The following is an 11,644-nucleotide window of genomic DNA, read 5'->3' on the forward strand; positions in this document are numbered from 1 at the left end:
TTAATTAAAGTTTTAACATTACCATTAATTGTTTTAGGATGTTTGAGAGTGGGTCCAACCTCATTGGATTTCGTATGGAGAAAGTAGAATTTTAGATCTCACTCAAAGCAGTCTCGACAGCTTTTAGGATTTGAGGATTGGGGTGATTGGAACGTTTCCATTGTACTCTGTTGTGTACGAGGGTATGGAACTAGCATTTAATCAAGAGCACCAAACCCTCTATGTACCTTGATGTCAGTGGCATTGATTGCTGAACTCCTCTGTCATGACCCTAGTAAAAAAGCACCCATCACTCAAACAAATACTCGATTTTACATGTGAAACTTTTTGTATCTTATTTTAATGCTTAGAGGGTGATGATATTGATGATAAGGATCCCAATATAGGCAATGATTTTGATGATATGTAGGTATTTGTTGTAGCATGATTTCTTTTTGATGCTAGAGGTCATTTAGACCCTCCTTGTTGATGTATTTTTGGTTTGGAGATGTATTGCACTAAGTGCTATTTTGGTTATATGAACTCTTGCTATGTAAATGAGAACTTTTGCGTATTTGTGTATAAATGGGTTGGATTCATATGGATGCACATGAATATATATGTTTTTCTTTAAAATTTGAATATTTATGTATTTTTTTGGTCAACTTGGTTTTTTGGTCTGTTTTTTTTTCCAATTCCAGTCCGGTTTTGACTGATTCCTAGTTCAGGGGGTCAATTAGTTTGGACACTGGTTTGGTTTTGATAACATTGGTGAAGAGTAAACAAGGGAGTTACAAGTTTACAGATGCCACCTAGATGTAGGGTGTAGATGTCAAATTCTATTGGAGAAAACTGACTAAGGACAAACTCACTACATGACACATATTTTCATTACTAGATTTTCCTATGGAGGATTCAGTATCCGCAGTTTGTTTTTGACCACAAACCCTGATGATTTGCAAATGGGGGTTTCATCTGTGATCTTTTGAACAACTTTTTATGGCACCACCTCTGTAGTGGCCTTGCTTGACAGGTCATCCCGTAAGATTGTGTTCTTGCAGACCAGAACAATCACTTGCCTTTGAAAATAGGGAGTGCATACAATAGGTAAATTAAAAGATCAGCGATGGATGAATTTGTTCAACCAGCCATCTCAATTGAACAACCATACACACACCATGGTTCCTTCATATGTACCATTGCCTCAGTGTCTCTCCTTGCCAACCAAGATTGTGCAAAGCTTCTTATAACTAAGCATTGTAGTTTCTTGGTCCATCATTAATGGCATGCACAATTTGTTCAAAACATAGTAAATGAATTGCATTGTAAGGAATGCCACTTGCACGAAAAATTCTTGTTATTACAAGATCAATGCCCTTGATACCCTTCTCATCAAGCGTATCAGAAAGACCACCTATCCCAGCGCTAGCTCTTTTATAGGATGAACTTGGAATATTTTTGGATGACTTTGAAGGAATATGTTCATCACCAAAATCTTTAGGATTAGATATATTGGAGAACAATTGGCACTTCACAAGGTCCAGGTCTCTTGAATATATAGTGCATGAGCAATATAAGGAAAGGCCATCTGCCTTTTCGTTGGGCAGGACAATGTGAGCACTAAATCTTTGCTATTCCCCTCCACCCTTGGGTCCCTTTATCCTCTGTTAACCCCTAGATCTGCTAGAGGGTTAAGGGCCAACTTGCTTCATCTTGTTGGTGACTAGGGATGGATTTCAGGCATTGGTATACGAGTCAGGGGTTTGGTTGCATTGCAAGGTTTCAAGCACAAGGTCATCTGATTGATCCTATCCTTTTCTAGAGATAGATTACACATATTTTGGTCATGATAGAGAGATTTGATTTCAACAGTATGAAGCACGGGTACATAGGTGCACCTTGACATGGGCTGGACTGGCCCATACACCAGTGCTCACCCCTACAAAACGCAGGCTCCCATAAACCATGAGTCCTCATGAGAAACCTACCAAGGTCCTCCAATCTGGTCAGGGAAGAGATCACCTAGGTGAAGCTTTCAAGGGACAGGGCATGGTCCAACCAAAATGAAATGGATACGGACTCAAACTAACAAGACACATGTCTAGGATACCTAACACAGGGCCTCACATGGTTATTACATGGCTTTAACTTACGACCTTGGGATTACAATGGTGGTGAATGCTGCACTGAAAAATTCTATGTACCCCCACTGACAGAGGGGTAGCAGTGCATTAGAAGTCCATGATGATTTGTCCCTGGTCCGAAAGGATTTCTATAAAGTGGTGCTGAATATGCATGAGTTTGACATAAGCATTGACTTTGTCTATCTGACTTGAAGAGTGGCTCCATAATGTTGGCAAGGATGCTTGGATTTCTTAATTCAATTGCAGTGGAAACATCTTGAAGTCCCACCTTAATTTCCCTGTTTCCCAGAGAAGAAAACTGAACAAATTGGCACAAGGATTGAGTATTACAAAGACACAGCTAAAGGCCTAGACAAAGACATCAGGGAACTGGTAGAAGACTGCAATCAATTCCTAGAAGATGCAACCAAAGTGGCATAAGAATGCCAAGTCTCAATAGTTGAGGTTGATGGAAGCTTCATACCCTGAACCAATATAACAGCCCAATTGATTAAGCCCCCTACCCAAAGAGAATCTAAAGTTGATAACCTGGATTGATAAAGTAGTGGTGAAATACAATTTAGAAACATTGATTAGAGAGAAAGGGATCCATAGCATTTTTATTGCAAAGCTAGAAAAGGGGCAAGGGAGACTGCAACATAATTTAAGTGTAATCTGAGCCCCATTTGTACAACATCATTTCCCTTGCTCTTTTGAGTTAAATAAGGCATTTGTTTAATAGAAAGATTATGTAGAGCTTAGTGATTCTAATAGTTAACTTTTGGTGACTAGTAAAAAGAAGGTAAAGAGTTGGGAAGCTAAATAACTTCCCTTTCCAGGCTCCATTTTGGATTAAAAAAAGTTAATACCTAGAACTAAGGGTTTTGAAATTTTGGAAGGCAAGCTGTCTTGTATCTAAGACCGAGACAATTGTTAGCAAGACAGTTTAATACAGTTGAAGTTTTAATTTATTGAATGCAGGCTATATGATTTCTTAGATTGGCATTTAAAGTTTACTGTAAGCGATGCTTTTGAACTATTTCTTGGCATTAGCTCAATCTTTTGTACACCCATTATGGACTTGGTGTAGAGACAATGATAGATTTAGACTGTTTTAAGCTATCTTGCATATCTCATTCGGTTGGATATGGAATTAACCAAATGTTTTGACTGTTTATGCTTTTAGCAAATTTGATGCCTTGTTTCACTTTTGTTTTACTTTAATTTCATTCTCGCACTAGGATTTTAGTTTCTATACTTTACTTCCTCTTTTTCCTTTTGCATGATCTAGAATAGAAAATATATAAAAATAAAAACTCTTAAAATTAATCCAGTAGAGGTTGAGAATTTGAGAATGGTGGTTTTCACAGTTTGAACCCATTGTCGATTAATCGCTTTGCTTCTGGAAGAAACTTTGTTGTGTGTGGGAAACATCCACATTACGAGTGGATGCTCCACCCGTCATTAGGGACAAGATAAAGTTTTTTCGTGAATGCAAAAGAGTGTAGGACCCAAATAAATAGAGGAAATTAAAACAACTATATTGAACCGGTCAACTAGGGAGATCCATGAAATGAGAAATAAATTATAAATTAAGGGAGGAATTGTCGAGAAGAAAAAAAGGAGGAATGAGCGGGAGATGATTATTAATGATCATAAAGGGGGGGGACAAGAAAAAGGGTTAAAATTAAATTGAAGCGTGAGGAGTCCAAGGGGAAAACTAATATAATGTTAGAGTATTAAAATAAAGTTATTATAAAACTGATTTTATATTGGAATTCTTATATAATATTAAGTTGTTATGACATTAGAAAAATTAATAATAACATATTATTATAAAAGGGGGGGAAGGGGAAGCCATAAAATAGGGTTTTGATTGATAATTAGGGTAGTGGAATAATTATTAATATATTATAATTTATTAATAGCATAATAATGACTATATAATTATTTTTCCACTACCTTAGTTATCGATAAAAACGCTATTTTATGGCTTCCCCCCCTTTTATAACAATATATTATTATTAATGTTTCTAGTTTTTCTAATAGCATAACAACTTAATATTAATATAAGAATTCCAATGGAAAATCAGTTTTATAATAACTTTATTTCAATTCTCTAACATTATAGTAATTTGCCCCCTTAGAATCCTCACATTTCTATTTAATTTTTACTCTTTTCTTTCTTCTTGACAATCCCCCGCTCATTCCCCCTTTTTTTCTTCTTGACAATCTCTCCCTTAATTTATAATTTATTTCTTGTTTCATGGATCTCCCTAGTTGATTGGTCCAATCTAGCCTTTTTAATTTTCTCTATTTATTTGGGTCCTACAGAACAGATCAGCGTATGTATACAGTTGGGTGCTAGAAAGTGCTGACAGCAAAGTCAAGTTCTTGTAGGATAAAATATTGCTGCGTTGATGGTGTTTGGACGCTGGTTGATGAAGGATTGTAGGCCTATCTTGCTGCTGGGCTAGGCCGCAGGCCATAGCCAGCAGCAAAGGTTGTTCTAAGGGTTGCCAAACCAGACTTGGACAGCGTGGCAGTGGTGGAGTCTCTCCTTGGTACACCGCAGCCTTAGAAGGCCTGCTTTATTGACTGTGTGGAGAATGAGGACTGAAGGTTGATGTCCTATCTCATGAAGCAGTGACAGCTAGTGCAGCAAGAAGACATCAGAGTTCTGGGAGATGTATTGGGTCAAGGTTTGACCATATTTGGTCCAGTTTAATGAACATCTTGTTGGTGCCATATCTTCGGAGGAAGATTCTGTCCTGTTTGAACAACATTGACTTCTCTGGTCATGGCTTTACTGCTGCTGTCATAAAATATCAGTTTTGTATATTTGTACCATCTCTCTCTGTGCTGAACTATTGAAGATCATAAGAAGAATTGATCAAGAGTTTCCCCACATTGGGGTTTGTCCCTGGCTGGTGCCACATCTTGTGTCCTCTTGTCTTCTACTGTTTATGTTTATGTTCTATCTGCATTATACTATCATGCTGATGTGATTGCTATCTGGATATTGATATTGGGCTAATAAGAAAATTGAAGTAAATTGCTCTTAAGCATAGAACATACCAAAAATTAACAAACAACTAATATGATCTCCTTCCAAAGTTTTAACTTAGGAAAAAGCACATTGATTAATTATTTAATTAATTTTGACTTTGACTAATGTTGTTCTAAGGATAAATAATTAATTATTTGAGTGACTTAGATCTAAGCTCCATTGTTGATCAAAGAAAGCTTAGGATTTAATCGTAGCCCTCAATCACTCTGGAGGGTAGGGATTTTCCCTATGGAGAATTATAGAAGCAGCCTAAGGGGGAGGATGAAGACACAACTCAAGCAAAAGAGAAATTCAGAAAGAGATTTTCTGAATAATTTGCAGGAGTAATATTGTAGATTTTTTGTGAGAGATTCGCAGGGGCTGAGGAAGAAGAAAAAAGACAGTAGGAAAATTTTCTATAGCTAAAATTAGCTGGAGCGGTCATGAGTGAGACAACCAGCGGTTTTTTGTGGATGCGCATGGACTTGAGGAGGCCGAGTGGGTTGTTGATTTTGCTGGATGAATTTATTTCAGATTTTGCTGTAATTTCCTTGTAAATTCAGATGGCCATTTTTCGTGGTTAGGGAGTCCATGATTTCACTGAGAAATTAAATGATGAGAAGTTGGAGGTTTAATTTTTGTTGCTGTCTTATCTGATTTTTCTAGGTTATTTTTCTGAAATATTTTCTGCTGCTATTTGCTAAGTTAAAGTGCTAGAAAATTTCTGTTTGTAGTTTTTAGAGTTTATTTACCCCAGGAAAAAAAATTAGTTTACTGGGTAAAAAACTACATGAGACATTAAATCTGAAATTGGCACTTGGAAAATTAACAAGATTAATTCCCAATCTCACTAGAGATTAATGGTGGAGATTTATCTAAATCACTAGTGTAATTAAATTATGCTCTATTAGACTTCATAACCTCAAATTAAAAGGCTCTTCACTTTAATAAAATTAAGTTTTAATAAAGTGAATTACAAAATAGAAAGAACTTTGAATGACTTCATGCATGTTTGATCCAAAAACTTGTGTAGAAGTTCCTGTCCGACCTGCAATTATTAACAACTCCTCCTCATCAGGCACCAATTTGTCTTATGGTTGCATATAAACAGGCTGAACCTTTGGATCTTGGTGTGGTTGTCTCTTCACCCCACCCCTAGGTGCTGGTGTTGAAAGTCATGATGCATGATAGTATTTTGGTGTAAGCACATGTGCTAAGGCATGTAGTGGAATGTTTATCTTTTCTCACCATTTTTTCACCTCTATACAGGTATGATTATACAATTTCACATCTCTAGGCTGAACAATGTCCTTAATCTTTCCTGCATGGTGTCCATCTACAACTCCCAATGACTAGCCGATCTGAATCTGTAATCTGAATCATGTTATAAATTGGCTTGGAGAATTGCAAAACATACCTAAACTGTGACCAAAAATGACTGTCAAGAACAGTCTCCGTCATTGTGTTAGCACCATCTCTATCAGTGGTCAAGTCATCCCAGTCATTACTCATCACCATAGCGGCCAAAGGTTGTCTCATCCTTAATAGGGAGTAATTGAGGAGCACACTCCCTGCTCTGGTAGTGTCTCAGGCAGTGCCATGCTGTCCATAGTGGTTGGGAGTTCTCTCCCTGGATTTTCTCACTCTGTGTGTGGTTTTGAGGTGGCAGGGACCCCTGGGAGGATGCTCCCCATAATGATGATGTGGATGGTTTGATTCTTATGGGTTATAGTGTTGATGTGATCCATGACATGAATAAGAAACTTATGAACACATTATTTTTATGTTATGAATTTAGCTACATGAACTTTTTGTAAATAAAGCTATTAAGCCTATTTGTTTTATTCATCTTTCATTTTCTATTTAATTGAATTTAGACACGCTTCAGAAAATATTTGTGAAGTAATCATTACTTCATGAGTTATGTCATAATTTCTATACCATGAAGAATTTGTTTTTGCAAAGGCAGTCGGCAATTTTATTTTATCATTCTCAGCCTTCAGGTTATGATGTTAGGAAATATCTATAATTGGAGAGGATGTTGCAACTCGTATTTTTCTTACATTTTTCTAAACCTTATGTGTCTTATTTATCTTGAATTTTCTGTTTATTGAATTCAGACATGCTTCAGAAAATATTTGTTGAGTAATGATTACTCCATGAGTTGAGTTATGTCACAATTTCCATACCATGAAGAATTCGTTTTTGCAGAGTCAGTTGGCAATTTTATTTTCTCATCTTCAGGTTATCATATTAGAAAATATATATAATTAGAGAGGATGTTGCAACTTGTTATTTTTCTTACATTTCTTCAGAGATTTGTGATGTTGTATATAGTGTAGTGGTTGATGTGAGAAATCCATGTAACATCGCATTTGATTGAAAACAAGTCATCAGAATTTCTTGGTTTGGATAATGATCCATATCATGTTTTCAGTTGTTTGGTTTTGGTCCTTCTTTGATCTGGAATATCTGTGCTCCTTCCAGAGGTATGCAATGCAGCAGGTTTTCAAGACTATGATGGGCCAGGCAGCTCCAAACACTAGCCAGCCTGGTGGTATGCCTATGCCCCCAGGATCTGGTTTTCCATTTCCTCCATTTGCTACTTCTGAAACTAGCCAGCCTGGTGGTACGCCAATGTCTCCAGGATCTGGTTTTCCATTTCCTCCGTTCCCTACTCTTGAAACTCCCTTGTCATCCACACCGACAGTTGATGTGACTGCAACTATGACTGAATTTACTGAGGTCAATGGAGCAGTTGAAACAAAAGTGGAGCCCAAGAAGCCTGGTGAGCTTTAATTTTGAAATTTTATGTTTCGTTTTCATGTTGATTTCCCTTCAAAGCAGTAAAATTAAATTATGTAAAGCATTTGTTACAATGGGTACATTTGGATGGTCAGAAATACCAAATTAAAGAGATTAAAATGCTGGTTTATCCAGTTGGAGATGCTTTCTGTTATATGAGTGCTCCACTTGTTTCCAGCTGTTCCTGTTTAGAAATTTAAATACTTCTGATATGAGTTTCTGATCATTGAAAACATTATCCTTAACTTCTTTGGAGATAAACTAAATATGCATTCTTTCTTCATTATGCAGCTTAACATCACATGATCACTATTCTTTAGCCTTACCAAATCATGGCTACCTCTATTTTATTAACGGGTTGCTTCCTAATCCATATTACATGCTTTGCCACTAAGTATACTATGAACACTTGTAAAAGATAACAACCTTTATTGAGCGCATTTTATAATTCTAATGAGATTTGTTGCGCCTTATGTTGTACTGTCTTCATTTGTATTCCGCTTCAATATCCATGTGAGACTATCAATGAGAGCAGTGTCATGCTTAATATTTCCAAAAAGTGAACTAATTGAATAACTGAGAGTCACCATGAGAAGATTTTTCATTTTCTTTGAAACAGAAAAATTGTGGATTCTGGAGGGAGGAATTTTGACTTTCTAATTTGCTGGAAACATATAAATACCAGTGTTATACAGGCATGCATTCCCGACGGTAGGGGATGCTCTCCCCATACTCCTGAAATGTGGAATCTATCATGTATGAGGGTATGGGATTGGGCATTTAACCAAGAGCACCAAAACATCTATGTACACTAATGTTGGTGTTGATTGTTCAATTCCCTTGTAAATATTTTAGAAAATTGTACCCTTCACTCAAGCCAAAGTCACCAAATAGGCACGCCAAGCTTTTTCAAGTTTCAACCATATTTTAAAGCTTGGATTAGGTTGTTCATCAAGATTGGTCGATGTTGACTGAGGTATTTGAAGGATTGAGGTAGAGGCAAAGGCTAAAGAGGAGGCAAAGGGTGATAATGATGATGAGGATCCTAGTATAAGTTATTGTTTTGTTAATATGTGCTAATTGTTATAGCATGTTTTCTTTTCTGGATTCTAGAGGCCATAGTCTTGATGTCTACGCATTTCGTTTCAGATATGTATTTGAATTTGCAGTTGGTGCCTGTTGCAGTGAAATCAAGCACCTTAGTTCAAAGCTTCACTGACCTACTAATCCATAAACTGCTATGGATACTCCACTAGACAATTTGTCACAACAAATCTACTAAAATATATTAGAAAATCCGAAATCTACACTATGAGGCTTTATTTCTCTTGAGATTTCTGAATCTGTAAATTGCTGTTTATAGCATATGCATGCAAATTATAATTATGCAAAAAATAGAGAACAACGAAATAAAACTCACTGACCACAAATGAATACAAGATATAACCTGGGAAACGCTTTTGGGAGAAAACCCGATTGGAAGGTGAGACAACTTTGCTGTCTTTCTCTGAATGAAAAAAATGGATGAAAGTACAAAGAAGTGAGGTGCGTGGCCCGTGGGCTGCCTCCAGTGCACAAATCCTCTTTGTTTACTCTCTTCCAATCTAATTACGGCTACTCTTCTCATTTATGGAACAAAATGCACTTGAATAGAATGGAACCTCTTTTCCTCCTAGTGGTCCGGTTATAGCGCAACCTTTTAGCCTACTAGTGGTTGATTTTGACTCCTTCAACTCTTAAGTAGAGTTACAATATGGACTCTTGTAGAGTCTTCTTCATGATGACCACTTGGCTAGCCCCTTTACCATGAATAATGGGAGCGGGCGTGGCATCCTCTTGAATTATGGTGGTCAAAACAGGAAGGTCAACTTTCTAGTGGCATAACTTTTGCATATTGACTTCCAATTGAGGCAATTCTTGTAATATCCTAGGGCAATTTTTCCTCCTAGGGCTTCTTATTCCATCTAGGGGTTTCCAACATAAATTCAATGCATTCATACAACAGTAGGCATTCCCTTCATAAAACACAAATTATTCAATATAGTAGTAATCTTAGCCAACAGAAATGTGATATCCCGCAATTACACAATGCACAAGATTGATTGTTCAATAACCAGAATCTGTCCAAATCAAATACTTTACAATACTCTCTATCAAACGAATTAACGTTACTAGCTTAATTGGACTTCACTACAACCTACAAAACCTGGGTTAATTCACTGTTTGAGAGATTACTGAAACTCAGAATAGCTCCTGTAGCAAGATTGCAGATGAATTTCTTGCATTCTGTGAAATTTTCCAGAATTGCGGCCCTGCGGCTGCGGCTCCGGCTCCTCCAATTGCGGCCCTGCGGCTGTGGGCCTTGTGTCTGTGGTGCTCTGATCAGTTTTCTGTACTTCATACCCTACCATTAGCTTTAAGGGGGATTCAGGAGGGTTTCTCGCAGAAAGACCTCTGCTGATCCTTGCAGACTGAGCCCTTTGACTGATGAATAAACCAAGTTGCTCAAGAATAACTTGTGCCAAGACTAGATAAGATCTTCAATTTCCTCAAACCGGAACTGCTCCAAGACCTATGCCAGAACAAGAAGGGTGACTAGGTAGGGTGGGATCACCTCCACCGAAACTAGTCAAAGAAGAGCCCGTATTAAAACCCTCAGAGCCTTAGTCTCAAAGAAAAACAAAGACAAATTAATCCGATCCAATGATGATAATTTGATTCCAACTCTCTATTTATAGTTTTTTCCATGGGCTTCCACCTTTGAATGGTTGTGTAAGCAACCCCCAATTTTGGGCTCTTTTGCCCCAACCGACCCAATATTTGCACAATGTTGCCCCAACATTGGGAAAATTGGTTTTACCCCTTTATCAAGACTATAGCCTGCGGGGTTGGATAGACTATTTTGTCCTTCCAAAGGCAATTAATTCGTAAGGGACATTACAGTCCTCGCTTCTCGACATTGCTTGCTCTCAAGAAATGACATGTTTGGGTGCTGCAAAATCTGCCTTTCTATTTTCCAAAAGGAGGACCTTTCTTGATTGGGTACCCTTGTCTTGTGAGTTTCTTGGAGAAGATTTTGTCTGGACAATACATGCAACCCATCATTATCTTCATGTTCATAATCAACTAACCCAATAGATTGTTCCTTGATTGCTGAAGAGTCCATGACATCTCTATTTCCAATATTTGTGCTTGTTGATTGACTGCACGAAGCAGAGGTGTGAGTGGCTACCAAGTTATTTTCATCAACACTGTCTTTAGTGAAGCAATCCTCTTCCTTCTCAAGAGCACCATTCTGCTTCATTGGCTCAGGAATGGCAGGTATGCCACTAAAATCATTAGGATGATGTTCACCACGATCTGTTCTTCTAGCTATAACATTTTGAGGAGGGTAATCTTTAAGGGATTGCTCATATTTCAGCTTCAGTTGCTGGGGGCTATTAACATAATTGATCCTTTCCAACTCATGAGAATAGTTTTCAACCACATATGAAATGAGAGACTTGAATTTTTTCTTGCGAATGTACTCAATAAGCTCAAGCACTGCCGAATTAATACGGTTATAACGATTTCCATTAGCTGTAAGGGCTTGTATAACTGGATAAAAAGGGTCATTCTTCACTATTTGATGATGAAGAAAATCGATATTGCGCAAGAATCGAATGCCAGCCACCACATGATATTTCTC

At 37.4% G+C, this 11,644-nt stretch overlaps 1 protein-coding gene across 2 annotated transcripts in view; it reads left to right on the top strand.

Moving 5' to 3' along the window:
• The window catches only part of TIC40 (hydroxyproline-rich glycoprotein family protein), a 285,802-nt gene that overhangs the window by 31,263 nt on the left and 242,895 nt on the right, over nucleotides 1-11,644 (top strand). For both annotated transcript variants that reach the window (XM_089416433.1, XM_089416432.1), the window contains exon 5: nucleotides 7,639-7,939. In XM_089416433.1, coding sequence (XP_089272559.1) covers nucleotides 7,639-7,939 — 301 coding nt within the window. The remainder of the gene's footprint in view (nucleotides 1-7,638; nucleotides 7,940-11,644) is intronic.

The sequence above is a fragment of the Pinus tabuliformis genome, chromosome 3_2 (assembly GCF_031772625.1).
Source record: "Pinus tabuliformis cultivar Carrire ecotype Pingquan chromosome 3_2, CPIR1, whole genome shotgun sequence".
Lineage (NCBI taxonomy): Eukaryota > Viridiplantae > Streptophyta > Pinopsida > Pinales > Pinaceae > Pinus > Pinus tabuliformis.